Source organism: Leptonychotes weddellii, chromosome 2 (genome assembly GCF_054177405.1).
Source record: "Leptonychotes weddellii isolate Sample4059 chromosome 2, ASM5417740v2, whole genome shotgun sequence".
Lineage (NCBI taxonomy): Eukaryota > Metazoa > Chordata > Mammalia > Carnivora > Phocidae > Leptonychotes > Leptonychotes weddellii.
The window spans coordinates 147,841,837-147,860,478 of record NC_138370.1 but is presented as its reverse complement, the minus strand read 5'-3'; the positions used below and the strand labels follow the sequence as shown (position 1 = coordinate 147,860,478).

The window sequence follows — 18,642 nt, the reverse complement described above, 5'->3', positions numbered from 1 at the left end:
AATGTTAAAAAAGGGTATCAGATGGTGAATTAGTAAGACTCCAGGTAATTATGTTCTCACAGAGAAATTAAAAAAAAAAAGAGTGGGTGTCTGACAAGAGGAATCTGAAATCAAATTATCCTCAACAGGCATGGTGTGGGGACAGGATAGAAAGAGTACTTTTTCAAAACAAGTATTCAGAAAAGTCTTCAGCATTTAATTAAAATAGTTCTCTGTATGCATGTATGGTTTAAAAAAAATTTTTTTAATGTATTTATGTTGGGTCCCTGTAATGTAAAAGTTGATTATAATTCTAAAATTCTATGAATCCTGCTCTTATGCTACGGAGACATGAGTCAGCTGGCAAACTTCCAACAATCACCTCTTACGGAGTTAAATAAACAAAGGTCGTATAAAGCAATTTTTCAAAAGCTAAAATAACATGGGGACTCTTAAAGAAACCCTTCAGTACAAAACTCAAGTATGGGCTAAGAGAACCTATGTTATGACTACGCCAAAAGACCCTTTTCCCTCCTATATCTAACAGCACTCATTTTTGGAAATTCTCTTTCCTATAGAAGTGACCATAATTTTTCTTTTTTAAAAAATTAAGGGCAACAAAATCTGTCTTGCGTTTTAATAACCACATATTCTATTCATCTAATTTTTTTTTTTTTAAGAAAAAAGAATACAACACTTTAGCTACTCTTTTTTTTTTTTTTTTTAAAGACAACCCAAAGAGATTGTTTGGTTCTACAGAAAGTCTGTAGTCTGCATGGCGGGAGTGAGAGATGTAAGAAGAGATGAGACAAAGAGAAAGACAGTGAGAGAGGGAAAGGCAGGTGGGCACGGGCCTCAGGAAGGACAAAGATGACGGACAGGGAAAAGGCTAGTCAAGGAAGGACAGAGACCGTGTTCCATGAGCGATGACCTCTCAACTGATAATCTTTCAGGCAGTGCAGCTAAATCTTTGCACAATGGAATGTTCTGGGGCCAGAGTTACAGGTGGGGACATAGTGTCCTGGTGCTTTTCTTCACCTTGACCAGGTGAAGCACCCCTTCCCCTGATCAAAGTGATCACACTGAGTTCTGGGAGAGCCTTGGAGCCTTAGCTCCTCAGAGGTGGTGATGTCCCTGGGGAATGACCCAGCCCCTGGAGCATGGTGCCTATCATGACCCTTCATGACCTTTCAGCATGGTGCCCTTTGTGACCATACAGCAGAATCTGTGTGAGGGTGGACCCACTAAGGGAATCCAATTGTATAACCTTGACTATGGAGGGTTTTCTTCTTCCTTTTTTCTCTTCTGGGATCTCAGAAAGCAATTCTACAAATCAAATGAAAGTGATATATTGTCCTTCTGCTGAAAAAAAGCTAACACTGGAGTGGACGATGTCAACAGCAAGCTCTTGAGGATGGGTCCAGGGGGACGAGAAAGTTTCTAAGAAGTGATATCAAAATGTAACCTGGAGAGCAAGCGTGGAGGGTGAACCTGCTGAGAACCAGGCAGAGAGGAAAGCAAAAGAACGTCCCCTAGTGACTTTGACAGGAGCTACATCATCACCTCCACATGCGTGAACTTCAGAAGTTCTGCTGCAAAGCCCGGTTCAAATCCTGCTTCTGCTCTCATCTGCTCTGTGACCTCAGTTCCTTATCTAGAAACAGGGCTAAGAAGACCTCACCATCAGGGTGTGGACAAACTGAGATCAAGAGCGTTAGCCCTTAGCATAGGGACCGCCTGCCCGAAGGTGCCCAAGACATGGCAGTTCCCCTATCCTCCACTCTCTCTTTCCAGGGAGGAAAAAAAGGCCATTGGTAAGAATAAAAAACTGGGGGACCTATGGACTATAAAGTGTTATGAATTATGCTTCTTAATCCTCTTCTGTCAAGACCTGAGCCTCGGTACATGTGGCCTTGATGATAAATGCAGAGCACCCAGAATCTTGGAACTCTAAGGAACGGGCCATGTGATGTTAATGTGCACTGAATCCATAGATGTGTGCACATTTTTTAACTTCTTTTTAAAATGCTTTCTGTGTTTTGGTGGATGGTTTGTCACTCAAACATAACCCAGAGAAGTAAAAAAAAAAAAAAGAGTCAAACTAGTAAACAGATTGCCAAATACGTGTGCAATTAAATTCATCTCTGTGAGCCAGAGGAGGGTCAGGAGACCCAGGGCTCTGGTGTCAACTAAGAACCTGCTCAGCTACGACACTGGTTTATTCCTTCATTCAGCAAACACGTAATGAACTTCACCATGTACCGGACACGGTGCCAGGTGCTGGGGACACAAGATGAGGGGGGACAGGTCCTCACCCCCACTCCTCCCCAGGGAGGGAGACTGACATGCCACAGTAATAATACTATAAAAAGACACTATGGAATAAAGGGCTTTGAAAGTGGAGGGATGAGAGCAGTAATTCCCAGGAGAAGCTGGGATGGGTCCAAAGAGGAAGTGAAATATAAACAAAGACAGGGATACTAGATTCATTAGAGGGCCAGCTCTTGTACTTACTCCACACAGAATCACCTGGAAAGCTTATGATCAGGGCAGATTTCCAGGTCCCACCCGAAGAGAATCTAGCTTAGTGGCCTCGGGTAGGGACCAAGGAATCAAAATATTCTACATGCCTCAGAGCTCACCTTGGCCACCGGCCTTGGCTCACAGGCTGAGAAACACTGCCATAGCATTCACTAGGCCCTTCTTGAAGGTTCTCGCCAGTCATGATTACTTGATTGGGTCAAGAGTTCAGAAAAAAGATGACAGAATAGCTCCTTTGTGTTTTCATCTTATTTCTAAATGTATATGAAACTCCACAGGTTCTAATGTAATACACGGAATTTCCCCTCCCAGGGAGTTAGCGGCTCAGGGCCCTAACAGACCCCAGCAGCAACACAGGAAGAACAGAGTGAATTATGATCAAGATCACAGTTCTGAGAAACAATTGCCCATCCCCTTGCTCCAGACGCACTCTCTCCTCCATACTTCTCTTCTTAAGGAACCGGGAAACACCTTCAGTTGGAAACATTGTAAGACAAGACTTGCCTACAGGCCAACAGTGATTCATAACAATACTTAGTGTGGCTCCTTTCTTCTAAAATTCGACATCCAAGTAATTTGGAACAAATCGATGGATTGGGGAGGGGAGGGGGAGATCACTGTGCGCTCAATTTCAATAGCAAATGCTTCCTGGCCAGTTTATAAACTTTAGAAAATACTGCTGGCGTGCACAGAGGAAACATTACCCACTGCGCTTAGCACTTCCCCAGTGAGCTCTGGGATGTGAAATGTAAAAATTTCAAACTGTAAGGAAGCTTTCAGTACAAAACTTTTGTGAAGCTGAGTCAACAGATTTGGGTTTTTTTTTTCCCCCTAAACGATCTTGGGGGAAAAGCTGAATAAAATATGCATTTCTAACATCACACATTACAAGTTTCTTCTCGTCCTTAACATTTTGCTTTCTCTCATGGTTCCGAACTAGTATGAAACAGATTCTATTTAGAGATCAAAGAAATGGTGTCAGGGAAATAATCATTTCTCTTCCACTGTCATTAGCACCTGAGACAATGTTATCAAGAGAAGTCATTTTCTAGAAGGCTCTGCATGGGACACCGCCTGCCCTTGGGTTGAGATGAAGAGCTGTGAGACTCGCCAAGCCCCCCAATAAGCAGAACCGTAAAACCCGGGGTGGGGTGGGGGTCAGCAGACCTTCACTGAAGCATAGGTGTGTGACCTCGAGCAAGCTTCACCTCTCAGTCTTAGTGTTGTCAAATGTAAAAAGCAAACGACAACAACAGTACCGATGCGTAGGGTTCTATCAGGAGTCATGGGATAAGGCACGAGCTTGACACCATAAACACTCCATTACCTTTGGTGCCTCTGGTTTAATATCCATGTCAGCGTCTAAACGTCCTGGGTATACATATGGCAGGCTGGGTCTTACCCCTACCCCCCGTCCTCTTCTCTCTACCTGCTCATACGTTTGCTTCTAGGATTTTAACATACTGCCTTAAATGTGCTCGGTTCTTGGACATAATGGCCTATGTACACGGGGAAAATGCGTATGAAGTGAACAATCAAAAGGCTGATCGGAAGAACATCTAGTCCATTGGTCTATTAAAGTGCTGGATAGGAGTGGCGCTCTCTCTCTCTCTCTCCCTGAAACTTAAAATGACACATCCTTTAACAAAGTTCCTTGGAGGGATAAGGGTCAACACAATGGCATGGTCAATAGCAGAAAAGAGGCACGAGACAGACAGCAAGGTAGAAATTCACACAGTACCAGGGGGGCAGAGCATAGGGTCCAGAGTCTGAGAACTAGACACATGCCTCTCCTACACCAGCTGCACAGTTACTGAACTCACTGAGCTTTAGTTAACTCTTTTCTTAAGTAAGGAACATATCAGCTGTCCTCTCTGTCTTGAAGGGAACAAATGAGATGACATTTATGAAAATACACTGAAAGCCACACTAAATCATGAATGGCAGCAGGGACCCTGAGCGCTGTGGATACATTAGGGGAACACTGAACCCACGGAGAGGAAGCAGGAAGCAAGGGCCATGGGACACAATCTGAGCCTGGGAAGGGGCCCTGAGAGGTAGCTAGGACAGGAATGGGAGGCAGGTGTAGAGAAGGGGAAGAATAGGCCCACGTGGGCATCAGGAGGAGGCTCAGGGATTACAGGTGGACTCTGCTGCCTGACCATCGTCCCCAGGGCCAGCTGCCTACCTGTGATGCATTCTTCCCAAGATTTTCTTCAGAAAACATGGAAATGAAAACCTGCCATATTCATTGAAGAAATAAAAATCCGAGTCCCATAAACCTTGGGCTGCCCTCCTTGGACTTTACCACACCCACACCTCGGCCTCAGGAGGCAGGCTTTAAGAAGAACTTCATTTCTTCTACATACAGAGGACAAGAGGTTCCCAGGACAAAAGCAACGTCTCAAAGAGAGTCTGATCTAACTTCTGGGACAATGAGAAAGCACAGTAGGCTGGAATCTCAAAGCCAGGGAAGTGGAGTGAGAACAACCCTGGCCTAAGATTCAGGAGCATTCAGGATCTCTGAGTTCTAGACCCAGCGGTGTCACCGGTCACCGTCCTGTCTGCGCCTCAGTTTCCCTGTCTGTAATGTAGGGATACTGGGATCAGCTGACCCTTTCCCATCCTAGCATTCCCTGGTTGTAGGGTACTCCCATGTGAAGATGGTTGAAGGGTTAAAATAGGGGAACGAAGCCCTGGAGTGGAGAAAGAGAGTCTAACAAAGATGCCAAGAGAAAGGATGTACAGGTGAGAAAAAGAGAGAAAAAGAGAGCAGAGGTGGTGTCCTGGCTGGCTCAGCTTCTGGGAGGCCACTCGGAGGTCCAGGGGATAATGCCAAGACACAATTAGGCTGGGATGGGAGGAGGACTCCATGTCATGCTAAGCTCCTTGAGGTTCATCTTTGTCCCCCAGCGCACCTAACAAAATGAGTAACTGAACGGAATTTGCTCAGCGAAGAGGAACATGATACTTCAATAAAAAGTTACCAAAGCTGCCCAGTGATAAGCAACAAAATCCTATGTGGTTCAGCAATAGGGAAACATGTGCCTGATTATCAGGCTCATGTGCCAACCAACCAAGGCCCTTGTCTCTCACTGAGGGAAGAGCTCACCCCAACCCGTCACTTGAAAGACGGAGAATCTGAGGCCCAGGCTGGGGAAGGGAGATGCTGAAGCCCTGTACTAGGAGGAATGGGCTTGGAATGTAGGTCTTCCTGCCTCCCAGAGAAGAGCAAGTCAATAAGCCCGGATGTAAGAAACAAGATACTGTCTCCTTTCAAAGCCAGGAAGGCTGAGAATGGTTGCAAGAACGCGGAGGAGTTCTGCCGGGGAGAGACCCAGTTTAGATCCCCTCCAAGGCCTCAAGGTCAAAGAACATAGGTTGTTGAAGGAACAAAAGACTGTGGTCACATAGGCAGATGTGCCTGTGTTAGCATTCCAACTACTTTTCTGGAAAAAGCCATCGCTTAATTGTGCCCTTTTCCAACGGCCACACTCTTGAATATTTTGTTATCGGGATTCACAAAGGTTCGCCGCAAGAATCTCTGTACTAATAAATACCACAGTGGAATTTTTTTTCATGCCTCAATTCTTTGTTTAAACATCACATTTCCTCCTTGGGGATAGCAGACATTTATGCTGCTATTTATGTCTAAAATCATGTCACTTCTGCGAAATAAACAGATCCTTTAAAAAATATATAGAAATAACGCACTGAAGGGCTCTCAAGGGTTATTCTTGCAGACATCCCCTCCATGCAGTCAAATGGACCCAAGGCTAATAAGAGATGCAGTAATTATAACACGTCTGGCCAAGAGACATTCTTCTGTGTGTAAATATTTTATGGAGCAGCACCATGCGAGGGCACCTGCAGAGTAAAATATCGGTTCAGTGAGCCCCAGGGAATCTTAACCACTTCTCATTAATCAGCCTCCCTTACTTTCTATACCTAGAATGCTGTTTTCAAGAGACCAAAAGCCACGAAAAAATGAAAACACCCCTGAACGATGGTATTAATGCTATTTACACTAAGAGGAAACATTTTTGGGTTTCAAATGCATCATGCATGATCATCAAAAAACTTACCTTGATGACCTGTTGGGGTAGAAGCAACAAGTCTAAAGAGAAATCACAAGTCACATCCACTCTACTAAGCTGTTAAAAAGATACTCCATTTTACCTCGTGCTCTGGGGTGGGAGATGGCGTTATAGAACTAAGTGACCCTTTCCTAGAACCATGAAGATCGGCTGGGATGGAGATGGGGCGTTCCCACTGAGTCGTCCCTGTGGGTATGTGCCAATAATAGGTCCCAGCGATGTCGTTGATTCTCTTCCAGCCAGGCGGCAAATCTGGATCAGTCTGAAAGGAGTGATCACTCCATATATCTGCTGGGAAATGGAAAACAAGAGGGTTTTCTTAAAAGAGGAAACAATTAAAGTGTTCCATTTTTGGCACTAATAGTCCGGAGAATTCCATAGGCAGATATGTCTGTAGCACTACTGAGAACTAAAGCCATCCTGTGGACACAAAGTATGGTAAAGGGGACAATATGGAAAGAAATAAGAGAACTGGAAAGGAAGACTGACACTTGAGAATACAGACATAAAGGACCCATGATCACGTCATCTTACAGGTTCAAGAACACGATGAACAAGCTAAAGCTCCATTAGCCAAAATCAACTACCCAAGCAAAATTTGCAAGGTTACGCACAAAATCTACTGACTCCTTTACAAATCAGTAAGACTTACCGGTTGGCATCTTATACCATTCTCAGCAATGAGTAGAACTCTCATTTTTTTAAACCACTTCCTGTAAATGAGTACTGTATTTATATCTTCTTCCCTTTGCTTTCACAACTCCTCCCATTTGACTGTAAACATCTACAAAGCAGTGATGTCTTTTGTAATACTCTAGAATTCTAAATTGTACACAGAAGATTCCTAAGGAAGGCAGACCAGAAAAGCCTTGGAATTCAAGACTGGTAACATAAATTCATGAAGGAGGGTGGGTGTGGAATACAACAGAGAATGGTGGGGATTGTGGCAAACGAAAGCAGGTGCAAAGTCCGAAGGTGTTCAAATTTTTAAAAAATGATGTTTTAAATATTGTGGGGGGGGGTGGGGAGAATAAAATACATGTGCTGAGCAATTTCAGCAATCCCTGGCCTGTATCAATATTTTATCAGTTTACTGGATACTGATTTGCTTTTCAGAATCTCATTTTGGCCTTCTTTCAGTTGAATATGAGATGAGTTGAAGTGCCCGAGGAAAGAGGAGAGAGAAGGATGTAGAGGAGGAAATCCACAGAGACAGAGGCACAATGGGGAAATCACAGGCAGCTGTATCAACAGATGCACGTAGGCAGTAAAACTTAAGAAACCTGTGTTTCAGTCGGGGGATCACTTTTTTCTATGGATCAGGCCCTTTCCCGTGGAGCTATTTGCAAGAACTGGGGGGGGGGGGTGCGGGGGTGCGTATCACAGTGATTCAAGAGAGAAGCACATGGGCCTTGCTCTGTGCAAATGTCACTGCATCACGTGGGCAGGGGTCACTGCCGCTGTTACAGGGGCAACAAGGAGAAAAGGAACCAAACAAAGAGGCTGATTAAGACTAAGGGCACAGATGTGCATTCATGCGCGTGTTTGGCATCCCAGCATTCACTTTTCTCATTTAAATCTGCCAGAGGCAAAACTGCCACTTGTCTCAAATTATGATGGAAATTTCACCTCCCCCCACAGGAAATTAAGCATAATTAAATAATTTCAACTTACCCCAAATTTTCAGAAACTACTCGAAACAAACATGTATACACTCCTTTGTCCTGTCTCCTTTTTAGGGGGTGGAGGGGTTGTTTTGGCCTTTTGCATCTCAACTGGGACAGGAAAAATAAAATACATGGATGTCTGGATTAAGATGGAGAAAATCCTACCAAGGGTATTTCCTTGTCCCATTCTAGTGGCTTACAGAACCACACTTTGGGACTTGAAAGGACATAAAAAGGATGCTAGTTACCATTTCTGTGGTTTTTGAGGTCCAAGGGCCTGAGTTTTATACCTTTATCCTAGTTGTCTCTACAGCTGGGACATGAGCATGTATCAGAATATGGAATCATGTCAGACCAAGGACAGAAACCAAGATCTCTGCTGAGATTTTGTTGGAATAAAAATTAAAAGGGGATTTATTCCATTGCTAAAAACTGATAATGGTGATATGATTATGATGGAGAAAGTAAGGTCGGCAATTCTACAGTATTATTAACAGTTCCAGAAACATTTACAGAATCCCTTCTGCATCATCCCACATTGGGTTTTAAGGGATGTAAGCCCTGTGAGGGCAGAGACATCGTATCTGTCTTGTACATCATTAGATGAGTGGTGGATGGATGGATGGAAGGAAGGAAGGATAAATAAACAAGGAGGAAGGAAGGAATGAATGAATGAATGACGTCTTTGAATGATGGATCTTAGCGAAAGAAGAATTCTGAAGAAATCAGTTCTGTGCAGTTTCACAAAACAGAGCAATTTCACAACCCCCAGGAATAGCAATGTCTACTTCCCTTTGATGGTGTATGTGAATGTTCTTATGGATAAAAGGAAACATAATATGACAAACTGGAAAGAGTCCTGGGCTGGTGGCCAAGAGACTCTGAGTCGAGATTTTGGTTCTTTTTTTATTGATAGGTTCCACAGGGAATAGTAAGAAATAGGCCTTCAGCCTCATTACAGTTTATTTTGTTTAACCGAAATAGCCCCAATTTCCTTTGTTTTCCTACATAAAATTATGTATACATTTAAATAAGTACTTTGGACCTTCTTCAACAGGTCCGTAGTTTTTCAACTGTTACCACATTGGGAGGAAGACAGTGGTGCAGAGGGGTGGAATTCCAGGCCCCTCCAGACCCTTCTGACCACAGCAGCACCATTTTTATCTGTTTCCAATACTGGTGTTGTATGCATGATTTTCCTTGAAAACAGGGATCAGGTTTCTTCTTATTATTATTGTTTAAAATTAAGTCTGAAACCATAGCTAACGCCAAAGTACAGTGGAGCCAAGACATCTAAATCCCAAGAAGCCACTTCTGTCAAAAGATTATTCAAAATATTGCAAAGCGGCTTAAAATGGTTGCCCTCGTATGAGTACCACAGTGCATATGGCATGAAGAAGGGCATGAAGAAGGGCATGCAGACTCAATCAACAGAGGAAAAAAATCTATAAATATCAGGTGATAAGAGGAGAAAGTTCCAACCCCTTTTGATTCTCAGAAAATTACTTAGTGAAGGTTTGCTGATGACAAAGGAGCTGACATTGCAGAAAGGAAATGATGTCTGATGGTTTCATTGCCCTTCTGATCCTCAGCAGTTTTCTCACACTGAGTTGTATGTCATGTACCCCTTCTTGACAGATCTGCCTCGAGTTCTGAAGTCATGGTATTCCTAGTTTTCAGCGGGAATATCCTAAAAGACCTCCATCCTGGAGAACTTTCCTTTTTGGGTGAGTCACTGTGGAACAGTAACCTTAGGAAGATCCAGTCAGCATCAGACAGCAGGAAGCAAGCCACAGGATTTCATCCCAGTTACCCAACCTCAAGACTGGAATGCAGACCAACTGTTGGTGGGGAGGGGGTTACTTAAGGAAAGATTATAGGAGAGTTAAGATGGAGAAGTCTCTAGAAAGCCTGAAGAGTATTTTTAAATACTCCAGTAAAACTAGACATGAGGGGAGTCAGTAAAGACTCTAAATATGGCATTATGCAGCCTGGCATGGCAACCAAGTGTGAACTCTGCACGGGGCCTTGGTATTCTGGCTCAGCCACTCATGGTCTGAATGACCTCCGACAAGTTACTCAATCTCTTTGGGCTGAATTCAGATGCTTATCTGTAAAACAGGGACCAAAACGCTATCACTCTACATCACCGAGTATTGTGCAAAGCACTCAGGATAAAGGTTGACATATAATAGGCACATTTACCACATAAATGTCTGCTGTTAGGGGCGCCTGCGCGGCTCAGTTATTTGAGTGTCTGACTCTTGGTTTCGGCTCGGGTCATGATCTCAGGGCCATGGGATTGAGCCCCGTGTCGGGCTCTGTGTTCAGTGGGGAGTCTCTTTGAGATTCTCGCCCTCCCTCTCCCTCTGCCCCCCCACTAGCTCTCTCAAATAAATCTTTTAAAAAACATTCAAAAATATTTAAAAAAATATTCACTGTTATTGCTATTATTATATATCATAGGTCTCCAAAGCCAACAATATATTAAGTTCACTAAACACACTATAAAAAAAGATTTTCGTATGTCCAAAGGAAAATGCTCATTACAGAATTTATGGGATTATGTGATCGTCACGGTTCAAAGAATAAAGATAAAAGAAGATAATTTTAAGGTGACTCTTACTCTGGAGAAGAAGGTCCACCAGACTCCCTTAGCAGGGCTGGGCTTTGAGGACCTGAGCAGGTCAGGTAAGACCAGATTCTATCCACCATGCCTTGCTGGGCTTCTTCCCTGGCTGACCGTGGCTCTGCCAATACCTTCTCTTTCTTCAAATGTCTGTCTGTCTCTCAATGTACAAATAAAAAAATAAATATTTCATAATTTTAATTTTAAAAGTAAAGATTCAGGTAAAAAAGTAAAGATTCATTTAAATTTAATTTTAAAAGTAAAGATTCATGTCTCCCTGTCATCTCCTTTAAAGCAGATTAGCGGGGTGGCTGGGTGGCTCAGTCAGTTAAGCATCTGCCTTCAGCTCAGGTCATGATCTCAGGGTCCTGGGATCGAGTCCCACATCGGGCTCCTTGCTCAGCAGGGTGTCCTCTTCTCCCTCTCCTTCTTTCCTCTCCCCTGCTCATGCACCCTCTCTCTATATATATACATTATGTGTATATATATATATATTTGCAGTATATATATATATATATAAATGATTTGCTAAATTTTTCCTAGGTTTCTCTCAAACACAAACCAACCCCAAATAAATAAGTTATCTTGTTTTTCTATGATTCCTGAATATTTTCTCCCACTGTGGGTCTAGGGCCTTTATTACAAAAAAAAGTCCCCTACCCGTAAAGTAAAGCACATCTTCACATACGTTACCGCATTTAATGCTCGTATCAATGGTAGCTGGAAAGCGAGGGAGGGAACATTAGCAAGCCAGGACAAGAATCCAGACCTTTCAAGGCTGAAACCCAAGTGCTATTCGCTGCCAGGAGTTTCTAAGAGCGAGTAACAATACTGCTGTCAACAGAAAAAGTAACAAGGGTCCTGACACCCAGATCCTTTAGTACTTCTTGACCGCAGGGGCCCGTGGAGGGTCCACAGCTACCCTATGAAGAACACAGTAACGTCATCCCCTTTCTAAGGCTCAGGGAGGACAGCTGTTTGGTTTAAAGCCAAGGGGGGAGACTATGTGCCCATGTTTACATGGCTGTTACTTTTTCAGACACCTGAGAAAAATCAATATGGACAACTTGGGGGAATTGAGAAAGTGAATAAATAGTGGTAAAAACCAAAGAACACAATGGCTGTAAGTCTGGGGCTCTGATTCCAGTCTGCAGACCTGCCCAAGGGCAAACAGCTACTAAGCAAGAGCACAAAGATGTGCCCCAGGGGACTGGCCCTGAGCCCTGAACTACCCCTGTGTCTGGGTCAGTCCACAGAAGGGCCCTGCCAGTGTAGGCTTTCCATAGGACCCTCCTTTCTGGGCCTCCCTCCTGAATTCTGCTTTCAGTAATCCAGGCAACCACCTGCGCTGGCCCACAGATATGTAGCCCCTCTCCAGCAGAAGCCTCAGGATCAAATTCCAACCTCAGGCACCCTGCAGACACTAAGATCCCACCTAGTTGTCCCTCCTTCCCTCCCTACAGGATCTTGCACCTAACATGGTCTCCAATCTGTCTCACTGCACCTGGCCGAAGGCACTGTCCCAAGCTAACAGGACGGTCCAGCAGGAGGGGTGTCCTTTCAAAGTGGCTCTATGGCCCTTCATCGTTTGTGGTGTTGTTCTGGAAGCAGGGCCTGGAAGTCAGAGTATAAAAATAGCAAGGCTGAGAGCCCCAGAAAGTCCCTCTTGTGCTGAGAGCCTCCTGGGCCAAGAGCAATACTTGGCGTGGGAACAAGGAGCCCATCTGTGAGCAGCAAAGACCCGCCCCTTCCAGTCACCTCAGGCGCCAGAGCTGTGGGCCTGGCTGCACTTTGGCCTTGTCTTCGTCTCCGTCTTCGTAGGGGCCCACTCCCCACTCCCCTTCCCCCTTCCCAGCGGAGCTGTGAGGTAAGCCCACCTCCAATTATCTTTTCCCCTGCACTAACTTGCAGGCACCCAAGGGTCAAATGAGAACAAATTAGCATCTAGCAGCAGCTGGAAATTTCCTCTGCTGCTCCAGAGGCCACAGGAAGGAGGAATGGATGAGCTGAGATTCTAAATTTGGCAAGATCTGCAGTGCAAAGCACAAAAGGCTTCCCTGGGGTCCTCAGAATGGCATTCACTCCCTTCCCTCAACCATTGCATACCCAGTGCCTTCCATGTGCAAGGCATGGGGTGAGGGGGTCATGAGGAAAGAGGAGATAGAGTAATTCATCCAACAAATATTTCCCGTCTACTCTGCGCCAGGCATTGTTTTAGGGCTGGGGATACATGGGGTCATCAGATGGATCCAGTCCTGCACCAGTGACCAGGGGCAGTGGTTCTCAAGCATCAGAGTCACTTGGAGAACCTGCTAGAAGCCATCACTGGGTACCACCCCCAGAGTTTTTGGCTCAGCAGGTCTGGGGTAGGGCCTAAGAAACTGCATTTCCAACAATTTCCAGGTGATGCTGAGTCTGTGCTGCTGGTTTGGGACCATGCTTTTAAGAACCATTGGCCTAGGAAAACAGAAAAGGTAGTAATGCTTTCTGATCAGACTCCATCTAACTACTGGTTCCACAAAATGTGAATATATATTCATTTGGTCATTCATTCATCCACTTATTCACACACTTTTCATATTGAGGGCCTCCTATAAATGCCAAAGTACTATTCCAGAAGCTGGGTATATGGTCAGGAATCAGTGGGTAATACGATCAATCATGTCTGGGGATGGGGTGGGCTATTTGGACAGGACAGTCTGGGAAGGTCTCTGAGGAACAATGTATCCCTAAACTACAAGGGGCCAGGCTTGTGAAGAGACAAGAGAACAGCATTCCCGGCAGAGGGAATACAATGCAAGTCCCGTGTGGCAGGAAAGAACCTGTCATGTCATCACAACCAGAAAGTCATTCGAGTGAGGGTTGAGTGGTCTAGGATAAGATTCAAGGCCCCCGGGGCTAGGGATTTACCCTCTGTTTGAAGGAACTCTTGAAGGTCTTGCGTGATCTGTGTTTTTAAAACTTTTCAAAAGAGGGGCACCTGGGTGGCTCAGTCGGTTAAGCGTCTGACTCCTGGTTTCGGCTCAGGTCATGATCTCAGGGTTGTGAGATCGAGCCCCACATCCGATTCTTAAGATTCTCTCTGCAATCCCCCTCAACCTCTCTCTTAAAAAAATAAAAAATCAAATCAAATCAAATCAAGAGTATTCTGCACAATGCTTCCATTCTTGGGAGAAGAAAAAACTCTTTCTTCCAAAGTCTTAGTTGCAACTGCTCCTATCTAATCTCTTGAACAATATTATTCCTAAAGGAGGCAGATGCTTTAATACAAAGTATGGGTTTCGAAAGTTGATGAAACATTTCATAAGCCAAAATGGCATAAAGCTAAGAAGCAATTACCATTAATTTTTTTTCTTTTAATTCATTTGAGAGACTGAGAGAACACAACCAGGGGGTAGAGGAAGAGGGAGAAGCAGACTCCCCACTGAGCAAGGAGCCCCATGCGGGACTTGATCCCAGGACCCTGAGATCATGACCTGAGCCGAAGGCAGATGCTTAACCGACTGAGCCACCCAGGAGCCCCCACCATTAATTTATATGGAAACATTTTTGAGGGTACCCAGACCCAAAAAAAAACAACCGCTCTTAGGCTTTTCTGAAACCTCAGGACACATCTTGCTAACAGATGCACAAAATAAATCGAGATAAAGCATGGACACTCACAGACACAGTTCAAAGCTATGGCCAGTTGAGGTTAAGTTGCTGAGTGTAGGTCCCCGGGAAGGAGCTTGATGGGACCACTCTCACTGCTGGGGATGCACACGCCTCTGTAACAGCTCATCGCAAAACAAATGCTGAACACTTTTCACCTTTTTAAATAGAAGTGAAATCCTCTTTGATTTCTTTTGCTTAGCGCCAACAGGTACTAATGTAGGTGTTTTGAAAAAGCAACGTGGCATAGCACAAACTTTTGAAAAGTGGGGGACACCTGTATTTGAGTTTAACTTTATTTTTTAAGATTTTATTTATTTATTTGAGAGAGAGAGAGAACACAAGCAGGGGAAGTGGCAGGCAGAGGGAGAAGGAGAAGCATGCTTCCCAATGAGCAGGGAGCCCAATATGGGGCTCCATCCCAGGACCCTGGGATCATGACCTGAGCCGAAGGCAGACGCTTAACCGACTGAGCTACCCAGGCGCCCCTGAGTTTAACTTTAAAACTCCTTTTGATCACCTGGTGGTCAGCATCTTTTGCCTCTCTTCTTCTCTCTCTGTCTCTCTCACTACTTAGTCTCTTTATTTTTTTCTGGACCCAGAACTTCCTTGTCAGAATAGAAGAAGCACGACTCGATTCCCTACAGCTTCATCACCAAATTCTGGAAACAACAGCATGGAGCCAGGACTCTAGGACTAGATAATTTATTATAGATTTGCTGGGGGTTCCAAGCAGCATACAGAGGCTGCTTAGAATATGGTGTGAAACTGTCCTCAGCCAAAGGGCCCAGAAAACAATGACTATGGAAACAAGGGAACAAACCCCAAAATGTCCCAAATATGTGAGCTCTCAGAGGTCTGACCCACCAGTCTGCCCGACGGTGGGGGGGGGGGGGGGCGGAAGGAAGCTTGCCCAAAAGTTTCAGGGCCTCTTCTGTTTCTTGGTATTTATTTGCAAGGCATAATATTTGGGATCCTGAAATGTCTATCACAGGCTTAGAAAAATTCTACATTGTATTTAATCTGCACTTTCCACATAGCATTCTTTTAAGAGTTACAATAAAGTTCTTACCAATTTTAGGAGCATTCATTTCCTCGTACTTTTTCTCATATTTTCCTTTTAAAATACTAATATTAAAATTTTGGAGTGTCCTTGAAATAGGAAGCTATTCGTAGCTGAGGATTCTTCTGTTAAAGATTCTTGAGTAAATATTCCAAGAACTCACTATTTAAAGAGTCCTTAAAATTTGGGCCTTGTAACATTACATGCTTTGTATATTTTTATCAAGTATTTTGGTGTAAGATCAGCACGCAATTTCTCAATTTAAACTCACTGGAGACAGGGTCTTTGCTGGGCTCAGTCTACTAAAATTGTTTCAGAGCTAGGTTACCATCTCAGACAGGCGAGCTGGAGTTAGCCAGTAGCCGTGAACCTCGGCTCCACGCTGACTGGCTGTGTGACTTGTGACAAACAGCTTCATTTCTAATGGCCTGCCTGCTCACAGTACAAAAGGGCTGGTAACAGCTCTTACCCCACAGGGCTGATGTGGAACACAGCACCCAGCACAAAGTTGGGCACATAGTAATCACTCAGCCAATGTTGGTTACTAGCTCTCCATCGCTTCATTCAAATGTGGCTTTGGGGGGAAAATACCCTGCCGTACAAAACAGTTTTCGAAATGGCATCAACCACAGTTCATTTAAAAGGGAACTAAGATCTCCGAGTTTGCAGCAATAAAATGGGGTTTTTACTAAAAAGACTGTTTTATTAAATCATCTAGCTGATCAAACCAGCCACCACATATCAATTTAGAAACAACGTATCACAGGAGAACAATGTATCACCTAAGAACCCGCTGGTTTGAGTATGTGGCACCTCTTTAATTAGCATGTGGCCGTCAGGGAGCGGAGCCATTAAAGAAGCAGAAGTGAAATCAGACCCAAAGAGCTTGTTAAGTGTGCTTTATTAGTGAAGACATCCTTCTTTTGGGACTGCTTCTATTCTACTTCATGTCCTCAGCAAAGTATGTATATAGGACTGTGGGTGGAGGATAAAAGGAAACTAGGCTTCTCTGTTCACAGACTGTTACCCCAAACCAAAACACAATACCTGAGTCAGGGACTCTGCAAGGCAAATTTAAAAGCTAAAAGGCATAAGATGTAAGTAGCTACAAATTTTCTGGAAGAAAAACTGGTATTTGTAAATATACACTCATCTGTACAAACCTACATGTCACAGAGGTTAATCATATGACTTGGCTAAAGACTATTTTAAATATCATCATCAGGTCTCATTCTAAATACCCAAACATACAATAAAACATGTACTTTCCTACAAGTCATGAAAGGAGATATTAAAATCTTAAGATGATATGAAATATAACCTAAGAACACGATTTCCTTTTAAAGTGTATGCAAAGTACAAAGCACAATTTATAAACACCTCTGAGAAACCATAGGCTTAATGGCCACCCCCCCAAAAAAAGAGTGGAGACTCATATTTTACTTTAAGAAAGCTGCAGACTGTTTCAGTAACCTCAATTTTATTTTTCTAAGAAGAGCTGGGAAAAATGTATATTGAAACAACACATCTCCAAAATCCAAAAGTCTAATCACAATGATGAATGGAGAATGAATGCAGGTAGGCATGCTCTTGAAATCAGCAATTTTTTTGATAATTTTATTTATTTTTTATTTTTTTAAAAGTTGATTTTTTTTTAGTAATCTCTATGCCCAACATGGGGCTCAAACCCACGACCCTGAGATCAAGAGTCATATACTCTTCCAACTAAGCCAGCCAGGTGCCCCAATTTTTTGATAATTTTAAAAAGTAAAGATCGCAACATATTTAATATAAAATTGCTAGGCAGGTTTATTAGTTTTTTCTCCAGTTGTCTGAGTATACCACTCACCTCCTGAATAGCAACAATACATCTTATTCAATACCAGATGGGATTATTACGTTTGGCAAGAAGATCAACAAATCAGACCTAATACCCTTTGCTTTGATGTTTGGGTATTCAGTGCTTAATCCTAAACACAGTGTTCTAGAAAGATCTATGATTATATGGAAATTAAGCAAAGGGTAACTGGCACAATATTATTCAGAGAATGTGTCTAGCAGCCAAATCCTCAGTCAACCCAACCACAAACTTTCTTATCTGATTACTATTTCACAGCGAGCATTTGGAGAAGAGAAGACAAAATACCATGCAGGCAGGAATCTTTCTTTGGCTTCCAAACAATTAGACGGATAGAATTACTACTGGCACCATACTCCTTCAAGATAGATAGCTTTGAAAGTATATTAAATAGAGCCCATTTTCCCCCCATTATTTTGTCAGGGTCTTCAATGCACTTCCTCAGGCACATACACAGTAGCAAAGAGGACAAGGTGGAAGCTATTCTAGGGGTTGCCTTGACTAACTTCAAGCTCATTATTATTCTAAATGATGGCATACTAGGACTTGACTTCTCATCTATGTTAAATATTAGAACAAAAGATGATTACAGAGAATCCAGGAAATAGAGTATTATACAACAAGTTATAATTTGGTCTTTTATCAGTGCATTAAAAGAGTAAATGGATGACAGCTTTTCCAAAATCAAAATCTACCTGTGGGAGACATAGAGCTATATTCCTGTAGATTAAATGTATATATTTTGTTTCTGATACATGAACAAAAAGAGGACTTTCAAAGTGCTGTAACTAATCCAAACCCATTTGATAACACAAAATCCTGCATCACAGGTAGAAGAGATCTTATTCCCATTTTACAGGTGAAGAAATAGATTTCAACCATGTGAACTAACTTGATGAGGCTGGGAAACCTCGTTGACTGTGGAGAAATCTCTGTGTATTTTTGTCTGGGAACCTTCTATTTGTTAAGTGCATTTTTAAAGGTTAAGTACCCTTAAAAATATCAACATAGAGGAGCCTGGGTGTCTTGGTTGGTTAAGTGTCTGGCTCTTGATGTCAGCTCAGGTCATGATCTCAGAGTCATGATCTCAGAACTCAGTGAGTTTGAGCCCTGCATCAGGGTGCTAGGCATGGAGCCTGCTTAAGATTCTCTCTCTC

General features: G+C 43.3%; 1 protein-coding gene across 19 annotated transcripts in view; it reads right to left on the bottom strand.

Annotated features, from left to right (window-relative positions):
- Positions 1-18,642, bottom strand: part of APBB2 (amyloid beta precursor protein binding family B member 2) — a 380,935-nt gene that overhangs the window by 129,793 nt on the left and 232,500 nt on the right. For 17 of the 19 annotated variants that reach the window (XM_081813013.1, XM_081813028.1, XM_081813017.1 and 14 more), the window contains one exon: positions 6,700-6,908. In XM_081813013.1, the coding sequence (XP_081669139.1) occupies positions 6,700-6,908 (209 nt within the window). The remainder of the gene's footprint in view (positions 1-6,699; positions 6,909-18,642) is intronic. The other 2 variants (XM_081813029.1, XM_081813022.1) reach the window with 1 other exon arrangement.